Here is a 20,273-nt window from a genome sequence, read left to right on the forward strand (position 1 = left end):
TTCCTTCTTTTGACCCCCAAGGGTCAAAAAGGTCCTGCCGTTTGCTTAGCCTTGGCGGGGTGGGAATTCTTGCTTGTCAAGCACTGGAAGAGAGAACCTAAGGCAAGTTCTGCCTATGAATGCACAGACTTTTATAAAGAGCCGTCTCAGATCCAAGAAAGATGGAGATGTTTAGCGTTGCTAGACTTTTACTTTGCCAGTTGAGAGTCTAACAGCCTGGGAGAAATGAGGAGGAACCCAGAACTCTAAGCACCTACCATGGGCTTTTCTGTGAACTGAAGACTACCGTGTTCACCATGTTGCCAGCTGTATCGAGCAAAATCAGAGCCACAGGCCCTTGTAATGCACTTTAGGGGAAGAGGTTCCCACTGAAGCAGATTGACCTGCACTAGGCCATCTGGGCGGGGATCTTACTCGGGGAAACTCCCCGTGTTAGTTGACTAGACTCTAAAGTGTGTAGTGTTCTATATGATCTATATGATGAATGCCACTTGCATTTGCAGAGAGAACAATGGCTTTTGGATCAGCAGATTCTGGACATTGGTCTAGCTCATGGCCTCCCTGTAGGGTCAGGAAGTAGAAAGACAACCTGTGCGTAGGCATAGGCCAGAAATTTAATGGTAGCTGTCCAAGAATGACAGGCACATCTGTCTTCAAAAGTGGGGACAGCTTTATTGCTTGGAGCCTCGCTTGCCTGATGATGCGTGTATAAACACGATCAGTATTCAAGGCTGCCTTCGTTCCCAACTCTTTCAGGATAGCTCACTTGCTTCTCTCATTCTCTATCCCCACATTCTTCTCACTTAGCAGCAAGTCCTCCCAGAGAGGACATTCTTTCCTATTGAGGTGATGTTTGCCTGTCCTTGTCCTGACCTAGCACTCGTTTTGATCAAGGTCACTTTCTCCAGGGACATCCTGCATTTATTCCAAGTGTGGAGAGAATCCCTTATTGTGCTTCATGAGTCTCGACAGCAATTTATCCCACGACTTTGAAGTAGAAGTTTTCTGACCAAAGCAATCAGTTACGGGGCGTCGCTCACAAGCAAGGAGCATTTCCACAGTTTGTCTCCGAGCTGCAAGCTACAAGGCCATGCCTCTGACATTGAGAGCCAACTTTAACCATGTTTAGTGTGTGTGTGTGTGTGTGTGTGTGTGTGTGTGTGTGCGCGCGCACGCACACACACACACACGTCATACGGAGCACATAGGTCCAGACATTTTCTCCATCCCTCTTCTTTTATGAGCCAGAGTCTCTCACTGAACCTTGTCTGGCCAGCCAGCGAGCCCCTGAGATCATTCTGTCTCCACCAGCACAAGGACTACCGACACCCTACCATGCCCAGCTTCTTACATGGGTTCTAGGGACTGGACTCAGATCTTCATGCTCGCAAGACAAGTCCTTTACAGGTTGGCCATGTCTCCAGCCCCCACCTTCATGGTATTTACCTTATTCCTATAGCTATCAGCTTAGGAAGATAGATGTAGATTTCCTAAGGACATGTACTCATGGTATTGGAGTTGCAGGCCACTACAGACATTTGAAAGTCTCCTGCCATTAACCATATCTCCTTTGTCCATGGTCCAGATGCAGCCTGCTCTCCTTAATCCCATGAGTTCTGTTTAGGTGTTTGATGCCTGTTCTTGGTGTCATTTGGGTCTTCCTTGTGACTCATTCTCTCATTTTCTCTGAGCAAATACAAATCGCCCATCAAATGACAAGTGAAGGCATGGGTGGGGTGGGGGTGAGGGGAGGGAAGTCGGAGCCGCAATCTGTTAGCTATTTGGAGTAATTGGTTATTTGCTGTGTGTGCGGGTTGGGAAGCCCAGCACATACTTTACGGTCTCTCCTGTTACGGGGGCTGGAGTCACCCACCGATATTGGATCCTGGTTGCCGGAGCCCTTGGCTCGGGGCGCCTTTCCCCTGCTTGGCATTCCTGTGGTCTCCTCGGGGGTGCACCCCTCCTCCCTCGATGCACACTGCAGGGGGGACAGCCTGGGGTGAAACGTCTGGCAGACTCCAGGCCCCCATCAGGGAGGAGGCAGCCCTAGCTCCTTCCAGCCGGCTCTTACTGTGCTAACACCCTCTTCCCCAAAGGGGTATTTCCCCTGGCATGAAGGACCTACATGCCCTCAATAGAAAACGGTTCTTCTCCCTCATAAGGGGATGTCCGCGTCTTTCCCTGACAACCAACTGGCCAGAAAATGTGCACCAGTATTTAGCATAATGCCTTCTTATCCTTCGTCATGTAAATAGCCTAGTCCCTAGCCTGGGCACTTGGAAATTATGCAGCCCTTTGTTCTGAACACAAGGTTCCTTTGGGAGCTCTTGGTGAAGCCTCATCCCTCACCTCTTGTCTCTGGCACAGCTCTACAGGAGCTGAGGAAATCAGAACGAGTAACAAGTTCGACAAAGATTTGAAAAGTTAACGTGATTTTGCGTATGAAAACGCACACGGTAACTAGAAAGTGGGTTGACTTTGGCACAGAGCAAGCTCCCCCCAAATCCCTTTTAAATTGAATTTAAGATGGCTAATATTAGTGTCTGTAGTTTGACGGATGCTTCTGCAGTCCCGGGAAGGCCTTCAAAAAATAGTTTTTCTCTTAAGTAGATTGCTGGAACTCTTGTTAAGCAAAACTGTACCCATAAGCAGAACGAAGGTTAGGTAAGCTCCCACGTCCCCCAGGCCCTTCTGGAACCATCACAGATTCCAAATTAGAGATGTTACACTGCTTTCTTCATAGGATTGAAGACTCATCTGGAATCTTCTTTCTCGCAGCCCACTGAATAGATTCCATTCTCTCAGGCGTTCTGCATGATACCCTCAGGGAGCCAAGTTGTAGGCCAAATGCCCAATTTACTCTTCTGAGTCTGGAAATGGCTAACAGCCCAGTTCCCTCAGCCCCCTCGCCCATGTGTCCAGAAACCTCGGTTTCCTCAGACTCTTCACGCATGTGGCCAGAAACCCAACTTCTCCCTGATCACTCACCCACGTGGCCGGCAGCCAGGTACCCTCAGCTTTCTCACTGGTGTGGCCGGCAGCCTCGATTCCCTCCAGCCCCTCACTCGTGTGGCCAGCAGCCTGAGTTCCATGAAGGCCCCTGACCCATGTGGGGCCCATGTCTCAAAATAAAAACAAGCTAAAGAGTGTGTATGTGGGTGCATAGTGAGCCCGGGCTCCCTGCTGAGCCATACTTATGTGCTTAGCAAGTCCAGTACCCTGTAATCTCCTAGGGATATGGTCAGAAATCCTGGGTTCCTCAGGACGCTCATGTGGGGCCATGTCTATCAGAGACTGACAGGTGGCCAGGTCCTGTCTCTGCTGAAGCACATGCGTGCATATTTCCTGGGCCTCGAAAAGCAATTCAGCTCTTGAGCTAAAGGCTTTCCTTTTCCCACCCTCCACTGATTCAGCTTAAAGGCAGGGTGTATGGTGTTGCAACCTTTCTACAGACAAGAAGGCTACTATCCAGGAAGTGTCAGGAAGAGGCTAGAAACCCAGCCTTTTACTTGATATTTGCCGTGAGTGTGTAGAATTCTTCTGAGTCATTGGTAGCATCTGTCTGTGGTTTGGGGGGTATTGAGTGGTTTAGTGTGCACGGGGTGAGGTAGATTTGAAGTCATATCTAGGCTGTCAGCCTAAGGAGGACACGTATGTTACATGTGTGTTTGTGCTTCTGGGTCAGGAGCACATTTTTCTTTGTTTTCTTTTTTGTTTTGTATTCTTTAAACCTCAGGAAATTAATTGACACCCTGTCATCATTTGAGCTATGAAGATGTCATAGATAACCCGAGTTAGCAAAATTGGGTATCAACGCCGAGGGCGTTGGCCCTGGCAACAGTAACAGTTACCATGGTAACCAACACCAGGCTCATAGTATTTCTCAGACATCAACACAGAGCCTCACACTTCCCTGTTGTCCGGTTGACTGGAAACCATTTCTCTAAGAGAGGAATAGCTCTCTGTGGACTCTGGGATGTTCACTTAAGCTCATAAACGGCAGCCCTTTGCTTCACTGAGAAGAGGTTATGTGCTTCTACATAGTGACCTTCAGATTTACTTTATAGCCTCGGAGGTGAGTGAGCTGGGCCAGTAGCTTTTCTCTTTGATCCAAGTGGATTTCCTGGGGGAGAGAAGCTCTGTCCATGAGCTGCGGCCATAGGCACAAGCCTGTCAGTCCAGCCACTTGGGAGCTTGAGGTATCCGCATCGAGAATTCTAGAGTAGCCTGGGCAACTTAGTGAGAGCCTGTCTCAAAATCAGAGTAAGGTAAAGGTGTGTGAGGGGGTGTGGTTCAGTACTAGGGCACTTAGCATGTGCAAGACTCTGGGTGCCATCCCTAGTATCCGGGTTCTGTCCCAGTTCCCACTTCCTGACCATCCAAGAAGAGTTCGGATTTTTGCAGCCAGTTTTTCTCTCTATGGTCATGAGAGGTGTCAGGCACTGCCCTGGGGTGATGATGGGGTGTGCGTGTTTGGACTTCGCCGTGCTGACTCAGGTCTCGGAGGATTAGGGTGCCTGTTAGACTGACTGTGTTTGCTCCACAACTGAAGGTTGACTAATACTTGAGATGCAAGAGACTTCAGTCTGTGCCTGGATCAGACCGACTTTTCTGGCTGGTGGAAAGATGAATGGCCTTGAGCTTTGGGCCTGGGAAAACCCTGAGGCCATGGCCAGACTTCTGCCTCGAGCTTCAGATGATGCTTTAGAGCCAGTCTTTGCATTTCTGCTCCTCTTTGCTCTGGTCCTAGGTTGGTGCACTTGGCTACTACCAAATGAGGTCAAAGACACACTTGGCTGGAGGGCCCGGGTCAAGTTCCCTCTCTTTAAGGGAGGGGTGTTTGGAGACTCAGCTCCTGGGAGTGTGGGTGAGGACATCTGGCTGAGACCTGCAAGGCTCGGCTCAAGGATGTGCTAACTTATCGTGGAACTTCCTTTGCCGGTGAAGGGAGAAGTGGGCTTAGGATAACTCCATCAGAAGCCAGGCTGGGGTAATGGCAGGAATGATATTTTCAAGCCATGGCCATGAACGTGTGTTAAAAATATCACTTTATTTTCTGTAAGTCAACTTAATCCCCCTTTGAGATCTCATTTTTTCCTAATGGCAGAAAATCCCTGGTAATCTTAGGCATTTTAGGTTTAAACTTAGTCACTTTGGGCTTACTATTCCTCTCCACACCCTAGAGTGGGGGGTGGTGGCTAAATTCTGGTTTGAACTTCCTTAATGTTGTTATTTCTCCAGGGAGGGCGGCCTGGTTCCCAGTGCAAGTCCACCCTGGCGTCTCTGGACTCTGACTTTGGGACACATGGATCAGATTGTGTTTGCTGACATCTATTCTTAGCGCCCCATAGTCTGATCAGGTCTCTCTCTCCCTCTCCCTCTCTCTCTCTCCCCCCCCCCCACTCTCTCTTTCTTTTCCCTCCCACTGATTCTCCCTCTTCTCTTAACCTGCAGGTTTAGGTGTGGAATGTATGACACTTTAATGTCCCATGCCACTCTGAGGTCTACAAGAAGTGTCAAAGACTCTTTTATTCTGTCCATGCAGCTCCCTGTCCAGTGCCCCGGTACAGTCCCTCTAGGGACATCTGTCTAGCTATATATTCCCAGTCCTGTAGTTCGTGGAGGAGGAATCCGGGAGTTAGGATGGCTTGTCTGAAACCACCACACCTCTCTGGTTCTTGCTTCTGTGCCCCACCCCACTCTGCATGCCCATCTTCTTATTTGATGGGGAAGAGCTGGCCAGACAAAATGCTTCCTTAAACCTATTTTTACTGTTGTTTTTGAGATAGGTCTCATAGATCCCAGGCTAACTTCAAACTCACTATGGAACTGAGGATAATCTTGAGCTCCTGATCCTCCTTCCTTGGCCTCCCAACTGCTGGGATTACAGGTGTGCAGCACCATACCTGGTTTGTTCAGTGCTGGGGGGCAAACCTAAACCTTCATACAGAACCAGGCAAGCACTGTATCAATGGAGCCACATCCCCAGACCCTTAAATTAATTTGATACCACATTATCTGTTCTTGGGTACTTGAAACCAAAGATTGTCACTTGCTCCCATCGATGTCTGAGAATTCATATACCGGTCAAATATTTGCCGAGATACAAGTTATGACCAGGGCCTGATTTAAGAATTGAGATTGATCATGTGATCACAGGTTATGGGACTCTGTCCTCAAGGAGAAGACATCCAGCAATAAAGACCTAAGTGAGGTCTTGCTAATGTCTGATGGGGATTACTGCTGTGTAGACAAAGAGGTTTGAGTGGGGTAGAAATTGCAGGGAGGAAGCTGTAGTTTGAAACAGAGAGGACAGAAGAGAATGCATTGGAGGCTTGAAGGGGAAGGAAGTGGTCATGCATCCACATTGTAGAACACAATCCTCGGAACCCTAATTACACAATTTGTGGGGGTCTTGAGAGGTGCTAGAGTATATACGTTGATGAAGTTTAGTTGAAAGGGCTATGTGGCCACGAGGAAGCCATCATCCACACTGGGTGAAGACTTTGTAGTGTGGCTGCTTTGAGGTCACCCATGCTTCTGGATATGGATTAACCTCCCACTCTTGCTCTGTGAGTAATCCCCGTAATCTTGCTGGCTCCGCAGGGCGAATTCCTATGGAAACAGACTTTGGTTTGTAGTTGAGGTCTTCTGAGGAGGTGGTAGACATTGCTGATTCCTCCTCTCAGGTTGATAGAGGTTCTTCCAGAGAAAGACAAGAGAGTGCTAGAACAACCTAGGACAAAGAAGACTAGTATGGCTCAAAGAGGATGAGCTGGCAAGAGGGCAGAAGACGGGAGTGAGAGAGCTGTAGGCTCTGAGTCCTGTCAGCTTCTTGGAAAGGCTTTATCTTTCTTAGCTTCTATGATAAGACATCCGAAGGCTTTGCACTGAGAGTGTCAGGATCCATTCACAGATTATGGGGCTGTGGTGGTCAGAGTGGATTTAGAGACAGGGCAGTGAGAGGAGAGATGGGAGGGCAGTAGACGCCAGTATGAGGGGACAAGGCTGGACCAGAGTAGCAGCAATGGGATGGGGGTGGGGAACGGCAGATTCTAAATATGCCCTAGAGGTGGGTCTGAGAGATGCTGAGGGGTGCCTGTGGGCATGGAGAGAGAAGTCTAAGGCTTTGTGAGCACCTGGAAGGAGGGACTTGGCTCATTTACAGGAGGAGCCAGTGGCCTACTGATAACTGGACATGACAGAGCACTAAAGAGGCTTATTAGAGGTTCACTGGCAGCTGAATGCCAGGCAGCTGGATGTTGGAGGAGTCATTTAGGCCCGTGTGACCCATTAGTGTCCACTTTATTTAAAGATGTAGGACCAGAGGAGCACCCATGGAAGAGAAGGGGGTTGGATAACTGATGTGGGCATTCTCAGAGGACCTCTGGGGTTCCAGGTTAACTTCTGGTCCATAGCAAGTTTACGGTCAGCCTACTAGACATGGGATTCTGTCTCAAAACAACAACAGTAACAGCAACAAAAGATGGTCTTGCTGAGCCCGGTAGCATATCCCTTTAATCCTAGCTCTGGAGAGGCAGAGGCAGGCAGATCTCTGTGAGTTCAAGGCTATCCTGGTCTATATAGTGAGGTCCAGGACAGTCAGGGCTACATGGAGTGGTCCTGTCTCAAACACAACAAAGCAAAATGAGCAAAAAGTTGTTCTTAAGAAAAAGCTGACCATGCAGCAAGCTTTAGACAACTCCTTGTTCATTAACAATGTCCATTTTAATTCTTAAAATGTGTGTGCACGTGTGTAGCATGACACATGAGTACTGAAGCATATATGTGGAGGTCAAAGGACAACCTTTGGAGTCATTTCCTGCTCTTCACCTTGCTGAATCAGAATCTCTCTTGTTTCTGCCTCATTGTGAGCTCTAGGCTGGCTAGCCAGTCCAAGGAGTCATTCTCCTGTCTCTTGTTTCCCACCTCTCTATTGGACGGCTGGGTTTGCAGACACCCACCACTCTATTGGCTTTTCAAACGGTTCTGGGAATTGAACTTAGGGAGTTATAGTGAGGTCCAGGACAGCACCTACAGCCACCAAGCCAGCTGTCAGGTCTCACGCCGCCCAGTTCTTCCTTGCTTAGAACAAGTCCTTGTGATTTTTACTTTTGTCTTTAGTGTGAGCTTCTAAGCTTGTGGTTGGTCAGTTGTCCTTTTTCTAACAGTTTTGTTGAGATGCCTGTGTCAACACAAGCCCTTACGTAAAGTGTACAGCTTGGTGAGTCCTCATCTCCTTCCCCCTGTGTACTAAAAGCACTGTACAGTCATTCCCACAGTCCATTTTAGAATACTTTGCTCACTGCAGGAAAGACACCAGCTCCTTGAGGCCTCCAACCGTCTCCAGCTCTGGCAGTCACTGCTCTACTTTTGGGTTTCGTTTCACACAGATGAGATCCTGCACCGTGTGGGCTTTGGTGATTAGCTTCTTTCGCTTAGCGCGTTTTCAGGGTTTAGTCCAGGCTGCAGCATGCATCAGTCTTTCATTTTTTTTTTTGTTGCCATATGTCGTGCAGCTAACATTCTTCAGGAGACAGGCTTTTGGGTCATGCCCACCCAGCGGCCATTATGAAAAAGTCTGCGCTGAGCTTTCAAGTCCACGTTTTCGTGTCCTCTCCATGTCTCCAGGATGTGTCCCAGGAGCAGAATGTCGTCCCATGGAATGCACTGCTTGCCACTCCTCAGGATGGCCAGGGCGTTCCACAGTGTCTGCCATGTTTTACATTCTTGCCAGCTTCTCCCATCCCCCGCGGCACCCATGTCTCTGGGGACCGCCACCCCAGTGTGTTATCTGTTTCTCATTGTGGTTTGCATTTCCCTGATGACAGAGTGGACAGTGGCCATGTTTTTATTTCTGATTGGCTGCTGTGTGTTTTCCCTGGAGGAATGTGACCTTAAGACCATTGCCCACTTCTAAAGATTTATTTTATTGTTTTATTTATGTATCTCTGTGTGAACTCGTGTGCAGCATCTATATTATATGTAACAGTCTTTGGAGATCAGAGGAAGGCACCGAATTCATTCCCTGGAGCTGGAGTTACAGGTGGTTCTGAGGGACCATGCACGGGTTGGGGTCTGGACCTGAGTTCTCTGCAAGAGTAGTGTTTTCCTGAGACAGAGTTTCTCTGTGTAGCCCTGGCTTTCCTGAAACTCACTCTGTAGACCAGGCTGGCCTCCAATTCAGCTTCCGAGTGCTGGGATTAAAGGCATGTAACACCAGCCTGGTTGTTGTCTGAAAATTTTAACTGCTGAACCATCTCTCCAGCCCTCTTTGCCCACTTTTGTATTAAAAAAATCATTGAGCTGTGCGAGTTCTCTACAAACTCTAGATGCAGTTTCTTATCAGATATATGATTTGTGCACACTTCATCCCATCCTGCCCAGTGTTCTCTTCCCAGTCTCCATAGTGTCTTTGGAAGCACGCTACTATTCTTTTTTTTTTTTTTAAAGATTTATTCATTTATTATATATAAGCACACTGTAGCTGTCTTCAGACACACCAGAAGAGGACATCAGATCCCATTACCGATGGTTGTGAGCCACCATGTGGTTGCTGGGAATTGAACTCAGGACCTCTGGAAGAGTAGTCGGGTGCTCTTAACCGCTGAGCCATCTCTCCAGCCTTCTTTTTTTTTTTTGTTTTTTTTTTTTTGTTTTTGTTTTTGTTTTTTTTTTTTGTTTTTTCTGGAGCTGGGGACCGAACCCAGGGCCTTGCGCTTCCTAGGCAAGCGCTCTACCACTGAGCTAAATCCCCAACCCCCTTCTTTTTTTTTTTTAAAGATGTATTTATTTTATGTATGTGAGTACACCATAGCTCTCTTCAGATACACCAGAAGAGGGCATCAGATCCCATTACAGATGGCGGTGAGCCACCTTGTGGTTGCTGGGATTTGAACTCAGGACCTCTGGAAGAGTAGTCAGTGCTCTTAACCTCTGAGCCATCTCTCCAGCCCACTACTATTCTTTATATCAGTTGAAAACAGTGGAGGGTCGGTGAGATGGCTCAGTGGTAAAGCACTTGATGCACCATTCTGGGGAACTGTAACCTACGTAGGTAGAGGTGGAAGGAGAGAACCAACTCGGCAACGTTGCCTTGAAACCTATTGCACACACCCCTCTCCCGCATCTCTCTCTCTCTCTCTCTCTCTCTCTCTCTCTCTCTCTCTCACACACACACACACACACACACACACACACACACACACACATACACACACACACACACACAATCACACACTAAAAAACATCTAAAAAGCTCTCAAAAACAATTTTCAAAAAGTTATGCAAGGAATATTTCTACACAACAACAACAACAAAAGTCAAAATTCTTTGTGTGTTTCACAAAAGCACATAAGAAATAAACAAAAATACGTATAGTCTGTTCATTCAGAAGCAATAACTTTGAATATTTTGTGTTTGGTCTTTACACTAAAACAAGGTCATATAATTCATGTTTTATTACATATTATTTTAGAAGGATTTATTTATTTTTTATGTATATGAGTGTTTGCCTGGATGTCTGCATGTGCACCACATGTTTGCAGTGCCTGAGGAGGCCAGAAGAGGACGGTAGATACCCGGGAAATAGTATTATAAATGGTTGTAAGCTAATGTGTGGGTGATGGGAACCCAACCAGGGTCATCTTCAAGAGCAGCAAGGGCTCTTCACCTTTGAACCATCACTCCACCCCCTCAGTTCTGTTTTCCCCTGAGCCAGGCTCTCATGTAGCCCAGGTTGTCATCACAGCGGTGGGAATGCTTCTGCTTCAGTCTCTAGAAGGCTGGAATTACACCAGCTTCCCTGACTCAGGACCGTTAGCCATCTCCAGTGAGACATTCTTGTGTTCTAGAATGACCCAGAGGGAACTCACCAGGCCTGCTGGGGCAGCCTGCTCACTGGGAGTCTTTGTATGTGGGCTCAGGAATGAGAGTTATTCATTCCTCCCTCCTCTCCTTCCCGCCTCTGTACTTCTCTGTCAGGCCTTGTTTCCTAAAATGAATGGGAAAATTTCCCCTCTCTTTCTTCTGTGCTGTGCAGCAAAGAATAATTTATTCTTTAAAGACTGGTAGAATTTTCTTCCAAAAGACAGCCCTCCTGGCTTGATAGCTTCCTTGGAAGGTATTTTTTGAAACTGCACTCACTTTCGGAGCCACCAAACTTTTCCTGTTTCCTATTATTTTTGCATTGATGCTGGCATTCATATTTTTCTAGAAAAATCTCCTTTTTCTTTCTGGATTTTTCAGGATTTTGTCATGGATTTAGGCCCATTTCATTCTTCCCCATAATGTCTTTTTATTTCACCTTTCCAGTTGCCAGCCTGTATCTACTCCTTGACATTAGTTTGGTGAATGCACATCTCCTTTGTGAAGGGTTAATTATCAATGGTGACATCCCCCTGTCTGATAGCTCATCCCTCATAGCTGTACTTTCAATTTTTTATGTTTTACTTAAATTTTCCTGCTTTTCCCCATTTCATAAATTATCAGGTTATTTATTTTCATCCTTTTTGTACAGAAGTGAGAGCATTTCAGCCCAAGTTTCCCATGCATAAGGGTCTGTCTGCAACCTGGGTGTCTTGGATTTAGTCTTGGCTTTCTCTGACTCGGTGGGGTTGTAAGAACGTGTCTTTAAATGTCTAACAGCCTGGGATTTTCATTTTATCGTTTCTTATTAACTTCAAGCTTTATTGGATGGTCAGAGAGGTGACCACCATGAGTTTATTTCTGAGTTTTTATTGAGCTCTGCTTTTGGCCTTTTCCCTCCTAAGTGCTGCAAGAATTGCCAGAAATGCAGGTATACTTCCTGTCTTCAGTTTTCACAAAGCCTGTCTATTTGGGTGTCACTACTGTTGGTATTATTACCCTCTGTCTCCTAGCTTCTCCACCCCTACTGTGTGTGTGCGTGTGCATGTTTAAAGATAGAGAAACACATACTCTCTTTTCTACAATTCTTGTGTTTCTGTCTTTGCTTTGTACAAAAGGTACTGTTTGGCTGCCTGTCCTGCCTGACTTAAGTCAAAATTTTATGAACCTGGAATAGGTGGGAAAGAAAATGAGCTTTAGGTACAGGGTTCCATTCCAACCTCTCGTACCTAAATCGGGGTGCTTGTCTCTGTGTTCCTGAATGTTCTCTGTGGTTTCTGAGGAGTACATGGATGGTTCAGCACGTCTGTCTCCGTCAGATGTGACCGTATAAACATTGTCTCCTATGTGCTGGTCATTGTGTGTGTTCAGTGAGAGTCTGAGTGCACCCATGTGCATGCGTTGTGCATGTGCACTCGGGTGTGCACGTGTGCACACTACAGCATTCTTCCTATCGCTCTGTGCCTTTGTCTTCTGGTGCGTTGTAAGTCCTGAAGTTCTGCCTCCTTGCACTTTTGTCCGTCTGACCCTGTTTTCTCTTTCGTGGCTGCAGAAGATCCTCCTGGTAAGTGACAGCCCCATGCTGACACTCATCCTCTGCTGTCTAGGGTAGCACTGGGGTCACTAGGACCGCACTTCCAGGACAGACCTCTGGGTGCCCTGGGATCTTCACTGCCTTCTTGGGCCCTTGGCCTGGCCCATTCAAAGGAGGGAACTCAAGGGGTTTGGCTTAGAGGAGAACCAAGCATTTTCATGTTTAACGACAGGCTCAGTTCACCACATAGATGAATGCAACTTCTGGGAAATGTGCTACTCAACCTTCCATCATGGTTCCAGAATGTTCTCCATGTACATCTTTCTCTTAGCTCACTAGACTGGCTGGGTTTCAGTCAGGAGAGGCAGGTTTCTGGGGCAGACCCTTGCGGCCCTTGCTGATTCTCTGAGAGGCCCATCCTAGGACACAGCCGGGGAGGGCCTGAAGCAAGAGCTGAGCTGTAAGGTGTGGATGGAGGTTTGTAGGGCAGGCAGCAGGCCCCTCCCCGGGGAATATGACTGATGAAGGACAGAAAGGGCAGAGTGAGTTGTCCCAGCTTCCTGCCTGCCAGCCTAGCTCCCCACACTTAACAGAGTCTCGTGAATGAAGTCATGTAGCAAATGCTTGCCAGCCTTCGAGGTGGATTCCACCTTGAGAAGCCTATGTTCTGGTTCCCATTGCAGCAAGCGGAGTGGTGGACTGGCTCTTGAGCTGCCCTGGATCTACCTTATCTAGGCAATGTATTCTTGACATCTTCCCTGCAGAGAACTCTGCAGATCCTGGGCCTCAGCCAGTTATCCCTGGGATGCCACTGTGCTTTTGCCTGCTTCACAGAAAGACAGGAGAGGCCTGAGTGCCTGAGTGGAAGCAGGAGGAGACGTGGAGCCAGGCCTGAGCCTTAACTGCTCAGCATCATTAAAAAATGTCCGCATGGCCTTTGCCCCAGAGAAGCAAAGGTTTTTGGCTTCCTGTTTTCCATGCCCCCTGCTGTTTGTTTGTTTTTTTTTTTTTAAAAAGATTTATTTATTTATCTGCATACCCTGTAGCTGTCTTCAGACACACCAGTAGAGGGCTTGGGATCCCATTACAGATGGTTGTGAGCCACCCTGTGGTTGCTGGGAATTGAACTCGGGACCTCTGGACGAGCAGTCAGTGCTCTTAACCACTGAGTCATCTCTCCAGCCCTGTTTGTTTGCTTTTTTTTTTTTTTTAAGACAGGGTTTCTTTTTGTAACAGCCCTGGCTGTCCTGGAACTCACCTCCTAATCATAATTACTTGCAGGCAAGTCTTAGGATCCAGGTCAGCCTGAAGCCTTAAGAGGGAAAATCCTACTCAGTAGGCTTTGGTTGGCAGATGATCTCCTAAACCCTCTCTGTCTTTCTCTTTGCTCAGGAGGAGGAGTTCATTGACTGGTGGAGCAAATTCTTTGCTTCTATCGGGGAGAGGGAAAAGTGTGGTTCCTACCTGGAGAAGGATTTTGACACCCTGAAGGTAAGACCTCTCTCCAGAATGCACCCCCAGCACTAGCAGCTGTCAGGTTCAGGATGAGCGTCAGGGGCTATAGTGGGAGAGACAGAGATGTTTCCGTGAGCCTGAGCCTGACAATGCTATAGCAATGGCTGTGGCAGGAGCTCTGTAGGGGGCTGGCCAGCATTTGTGGGGACCTTGGTAGCAAGGGGTGAGAGGGAAATAGAATACGTCATGAGATGGCTCATGGGTCAGAGAGCTTACCACCAAGGCTGACCCTGGGCCCACAGCATAGAAAGAAGTCCATGTGTGTCCTGTGGCACGAGTGCACTCACCACACACACACACACACACACACACACACACTCACCACATACACACACATACCACACACACACACACTCACCACACACACACCACACATACACACGCACACACACACACCACACACCACACACACACACACACACACACACACACACGCGTGCGTGCACACTACATATAAATAAATCTAAAAAGACTGAAAAGGGAGAAAATGTTGGAGCACTTATAGGTGAAGTAATGTTTAGTTTTTGGTTTAAAATGCCGCTTCAACTTTCTTTCCCCACACAAAAAGGCAAGTAAGGGCTTCCTTCCACAGATTTTCAGAGTGAAGAATCTCTGAAATGGAGAATCATGGGATGTTTGTGACCATGGTGGTGCCGAGGGGTTTGTGGTACCCTTCTCTTGCTTTGTGGGGCTTTGGAAAACTATTCTGCGGTAGAGACTCTGTAGTGACATCAAATGTAAAGTCCAATTGAGAATATACCTCTGACCTCCAAGCTTTGACCCCCACAATAATTAAGAAGCTAAACTTTGTATCTGTGGATAAAAACAGAGACGTGTCCTCCAATTTCTGGTATTTTGAGAAAGCTCTACAAATATAATTATATCTTTTCAAGGTAGATTAGTTTTTAGAAAGGTAGTTAAAGATGACTCAAAAATTGTTCCCCAAGGTGTTATGTGGCCTCCACTGTAGGGTGGCCAGTTACATCCAGTGTCAGATACAATATATGATTTTTTTTAATGTTGACTATGGCTTAAATATGGTATGGGACACACTTACCTGAATTATTTCTTTTTTATCTGAGATTTGAGTACAATTGTATGATTTATAGCATCTCTCTGGACTCTGATTGAGAGTGAGTTTGTACCCCAGAGCTTCTTCAAGCACAGGGCACAGGCTAGGAGATGGGGGTGTTGTCAAGAGGCGGGACTGGGAAAAGATTCAGCTAGTTGGGGTGGGGTGGGCTGGGCCCTCTGCCTTTGGAGTCCCCTGGGTGGGGACTCTTGGGGTAGTTTTACAAAGTGGCCATGAGCCTCCGGTCCAGTGGAGTCTGCCTGGTGTGCTGTACTCGATGTCCTGGCTGGCCTTCCTGGAAGCTGCAGGAGTCCAGCAGCACCTCAGGCAGCAAGCACTTCTGGCTCTGTGGTTGGGTGTATGAGGCTGGGCAGACGGACAGAACTATTTGCACACCAGGAAGAAGGTTTGGCCACTAAGGTCTGGCATGTGGTACTGAGGCCATGCCAAGAAATGTGACAGAAGAGGCAAGGGTGAGGGTATCTGCCAGGGTGGCCAGAGGCCCCAGCCTCTCGTTCCTCAGGAGGATGCCGGATACAGAGCTGGCACTTGGCCTCCGGCTTGACCTCTCCAAGGAGGTCTCCAACAGCTGCCAAGTGAGCGGAGGCTCGCCCAGAACAAAGGCATCCAAACTATTTCTGGGGGAAAACTAGACCTGGAAGGAATGCTGGTCCTTTAATATCAGCAAATGGAGGAAAATCGCCACTACCAACAGCACCGGCTTATAGTATGCAGGAGTGAGGAGGACACAGAGGTGGAGGGCGACAGCAACAGACACCACCCTGTCCCCGCGCACCCACCAGTACCCTGCAATCACAAGCGAGGGGGTGAAAGCTCAGAGCCTAAGTAGCAACGTAAAGGAATTGTAGTGCACAGCAGAAATGTGTTAAAGTCAGAAACCAGAAAGAACACAGGAAAAGAGGAGACCGTACTAGCTTTCCTAATGAACAAGAATGGATCAAACTCTCATGCTGAGAGATAAGGACTTCTATCTACATTAAAAGTCAAAATTCACTGTACTCTCCTTAAAAGACTCTTTATAAAAAAGAACAGAATGGAAAAAAAAAACCTAAGCATTTCAGGAAGCAGCATTTTGGTAGACATAATCAGGTAAGTGTAAATAAAGAGGAATCTGGTAGAATTTAAAGTAAAAAGCAAAGAACAAAACAGTGCTTTTTTTTTCTTTAATTGAAGATGTCTTTCCCAAGTAAAGACTCCCAGAACTCTGCTCGGGGGACCAGTTAGGAATACGGAAACAAAGTAGCATCTCAAAAAGACAGACATTAAGGTCGAAGAGGAAATCTGAATGCTGCTACCCCTTTGGCCAACAGACAATAGATACTAGTGACTAATAGAGCCAAGCTAAGGCTTTCTAAAGCTACACTAGTTAGGTTGCAGCTCAACATAATGATAAGTTTGCAGCCTTGGAACCGGGGACAAAAATGATAAAAGAGGGAAGGCAAAAGTAATGAAAAATAAAGAATACATTTTCTTCCTCATGCTCAGAGAACATTTACAGAGCCTGATCTCAAATTAGGTAATAAGTTACCCAGGACAGAAATCAGTCAGGACATATTAAAGTGCAATAAATTGAGAAATTAATAAATTTAAACAAAAAGTCCATCCAGTTGGAAATCTACAAAGTATTTCATTCGCACTCCCAGTATGAGCACGGCTGCATAAGTCAGCATTTCTCCCCTTTTCTCTTGGAAATCATTCAAACCCACAAAATCCATTTTTCAGGAAAGCTGGAAACAAATAAAAGCCACAGACTCCAAAATATAAGTAAGGGCTGCTCAAGGACAATTGAGATTGGGCAGAGGCCACAGGACATGAAGGATGATGGTAGCCGGTGGGGACTGGGGCGCTCACAAAGTCCGGTGAAGCTGTTCTATCAAATGGGAGAATGTTGGTAACTGTGTCAGACAGGAGGTGGATGCACGAGGAGAGGGGTGGTGTGATGGTGGTGTCTGCTGCTGTCTCTCTTTACTTTCCTATTACTTGGAAGTTTTCATAATAGTTTGGGAACAAAGTGCTTGCAACGTGAAGTAAAGAGTGTAGCCCTTGTTTCCAGAGCTGCAGAAGCTTTGGAGGCAGGTCAAGCTGACTACAGAAGCCTAAGCCTGATTTGATTCACTGGAGCTGGGAAGGTGGAGCGCCATAGAGGAGCCATGTCTGTAGGAGGCCATGCGCCTCCATAGTGGGAAGGAAGGAAATAGCCAGGCCGGGGAAAGCCAACTCACTTAGTGGTTAGTAAATGTAATTGAATAGCATTAATCCAAAACTACAAAGTGGAAAAAGAGAAGAGAAAGTAGAAATCAAACCAGTAAAAGAGGACATGTGCCTACCAGACCTGTCTTTCCCTGGGAGCAGAGGAAAAGAAAGATTTTGCTATGAACTTTTTAGAAGGGAAATTTCAGAATGTGAAGCATGAAGGAAGGAAGCCAAGAGTGGACAAGGTCCATGAACTGGAAGGACTCTGTCAGGAGAGAAGAAAGCATAATCTTGAAAATGTAGGCAGGACAGAATGACCACACAGAGCACACATTTGGGCATAGATATGAGGAAAAGAAAACAGGGAGAAAAAGTCCTGAGGAATACAGAGAAAGTGACAGACATATTAGCCAGGGACAGGAGACCAGACACTGGTATGATCAGAGTCTTTGAGGATGACACCCAAACAGTGAAATTAGACAGAGAAGCATTGAATCATTTAGTCAGATTTCACCATTCTGAAACAGTGAATGAATATATGGTTTGAAAAGGTCCATTGTGAGTGAGGACAGTTGACCCAGATTGGTCAGCTTCAGACATAGTCTAAACTAGGACTATTATACATCAAAGATGAGAAGGAGTTCTTTAGGTAGTCATACCCATTGTTCCCACGCACCCAAAAATACCAAAGCCATTTAAAATAGAAAACACATCAAGGTGACTTCAGTGACTGTAAAAGGCCAGAGACCCCGAGACCGTGCACACAGGATTGTCAGTGACCCACAGGGGATGGATCTCTCGGTCAGCCATGCTGTCTGTCAAGTGCTTGGGAAGAGCCAACTGGTGAAGAGGTTCAGCACCTCCCACACATGGATCCCAGGGCCAACCAACTGGGACTTGGGAAGAGCACAGCGGAGGAGGTTGTGACCACATTGTCCCCTGGAACCGAAGACATGCTAGGTTAAGGTTAACAAGACCATGTATACGTCATTCTCACTGAAGATGTAGAGAGTAGCAATGATAGAAGTTAGAAAGAGGAGAGGCACAGGCACAGTAACTGTCCTGTTGTAGAATAAATGGAGTTGGCAGATCTTTGGTCAAGATGGAAAATTATGTGAGTAGATTCTAAGCAAACAGTATTGAGGTAAACAGAGAAACACGTAGTCATTTAGTCAAATGTTATCATTCTGAAACAACACTTGAATGTATGGTACTGGGGGATGGGGAAGAGGAAGAAGAGGAGGAGGAGGAGGAGAATTGGGATGAGATGGGGGAGTGCACCACGAAGGAATTTTAGGAAAGCAAACATGAAACTAGAAAGTCACATGACTATCTGAATCTAAAGTGTACCTCGACCTTAGACCCAATCTGTCTTATCAATAATGTGATGCTCATTACGTTTTTCTTCTACTGCTGCTCCTCCCTCCCCTTCTTTCCTTCCTTGTAGAGACCTAGCTGGCCTGGAAATTCACAATGTAGATCAAGCTGGCCTCAAACTCACGAAGATTCCCCTGCCTCTCTGCCTCCCCAGTGTGGGATTAAAGGCGTACACTATTGTCACCCAGATTGCACTTAACAAACAAGCAAAACACAAAATTTGACCAGAGAAGGAAATAAACTCAACTTTGTTGAGCATTCAGGAGGCAGCAATACAACACTAGACTTCGAACTTAGAGCCAAAGCAGTCATTTTTAGCCTTAAGAACTCATGCTAATTATAGGAGACTGGAAGTCAATTAAGCAGTGAAGTCTGAGACCAAATAGTAGGGTTTTGTTTGTTTTGTTTTGTTTGTTTGTTTGTTTGTTTGTTCGGGACAGGGTTTCTCTGTGTAGCCCTGGCTGTCCTGGAACTCATGGACATATATGCCTGCCTCTACCTTCTGAGTGGTGTGATTAAAGACGTGCACCACCCCTGCCCTGCCTTTTAAGGGTTTAATCCCTTAAAAACGTTCACTTTTGTGAGTGTCAGATAACTTGAAATTTTGATTAATCTGAAACCTCACACCCTAATAGACTAATAGATGTCTTCCCTCTCTCCCTTCCTTGGGGTTTTCTTTCCATTTCTTTCTCTCTTTTCTTCCCTCCTCCACCCTCCAACCCCACCCTTCTGTTTGCTTTTGTCCCTCTGTTAATTTTTGAGCCTGTCAAATGCACCATTTCCTCCTCTGTTCCCCCCTTTCCCTTACACTGCCTCGTTTCTCTCTCGTTCTTCTGGTTCTGTCCCCCTACTATCTCCCTCTTGAGCCTTTTCTCATCCCCATAACAGGTCTATGACACACAGCTGGAGAATGTGGAGGCCTTTGGAGGCCTGTCCGACTTTTGTAATACCTTCAAGCTCTACCGGGGCAAGACTCAGGAGGACACAGAAGATCCATCTGTCATCGGAGAATTTAAGGTCTGTCTCTGGCTTGGCCTATGACTGTGAGGGTTCAGCAATAGCTGAACAGAAAAGGGGGTGTGGCAACAGTGACCGTGGTACTGCTGTTGCTGTCCTTGAGGGTGACCTTGTGGCTGATGCAGAATTGGATGGTGGTGTGGGATGGTTTGTGAGGCTACATGGTCTTCATGGTGATGGTGCTCAGTAATGAGAGTGATGGCCCTGTTGGTTACTGTGCTATTGACCATGGTGACAGAAATAAAAATCGAATCCCCATTTCTTTTAGGGTCTCTTCAAAATTTATCCCCTCCCAGAAGATCCAGCCATCCCTATGCCCCCGAGACAATTCCATCAGCTGGCTGCTCAGGGTCCCCAGGAATGCTTGGTCCGGATTTACATCATCCGAGCATTTGGCTTACAGCCCAAGGACCCCAATGGCAAGGTAAATATTCTTGGAGCCCTTGATCCTCTGAGAACCGTGGTGAGCCTGTCTTGCAGAAGGCAGACAGAGTTTCTGTCCCTAGGAGGACAAGTAAACCAGGGGACCCAAAGACACTTGTAGCGCTGAGTGGGAGCTGGGGGATTTGTGTTTTGGGCTTCTGGAAAAATGGGGCGGCCTTGAAGGAAGGAAGGAAGGAAGGAAGGAAGGAAGAAAGAAAGAAAGGAAGGAAAAGAGGACTTATGGGCACATGAATG

At 46.9% G+C, this 20,273-nt stretch overlaps 1 protein-coding gene across 25 annotated transcripts in view; it reads left to right on the forward strand.

The window, feature by feature from the left end:
• The window catches only part of Dysf (dysferlin), a 199,814-nt gene that overhangs the window by 155,376 nt on the left and 24,165 nt on the right, over positions 1 to 20,273 (forward strand). For all 25 annotated transcript variants that reach the window (XM_017592630.3, XM_006236765.5, XM_006236761.5 and 22 more), the window contains 3 exon segments: positions 13,793 to 13,891; positions 19,467 to 19,595; positions 19,864 to 20,019. In XM_017592630.3, coding sequence (XP_017448119.1) covers positions 13,793 to 13,891; positions 19,467 to 19,595; positions 19,864 to 20,019 — 384 coding nt within the window.

The sequence above is a fragment of the Rattus norvegicus genome, chromosome 4, assembly GCF_036323735.1.
Source record: "Rattus norvegicus strain BN/NHsdMcwi chromosome 4, GRCr8, whole genome shotgun sequence".
In the NCBI taxonomy this organism is placed as follows: domain Eukaryota; kingdom Metazoa; phylum Chordata; class Mammalia; order Rodentia; family Muridae; genus Rattus; species Rattus norvegicus.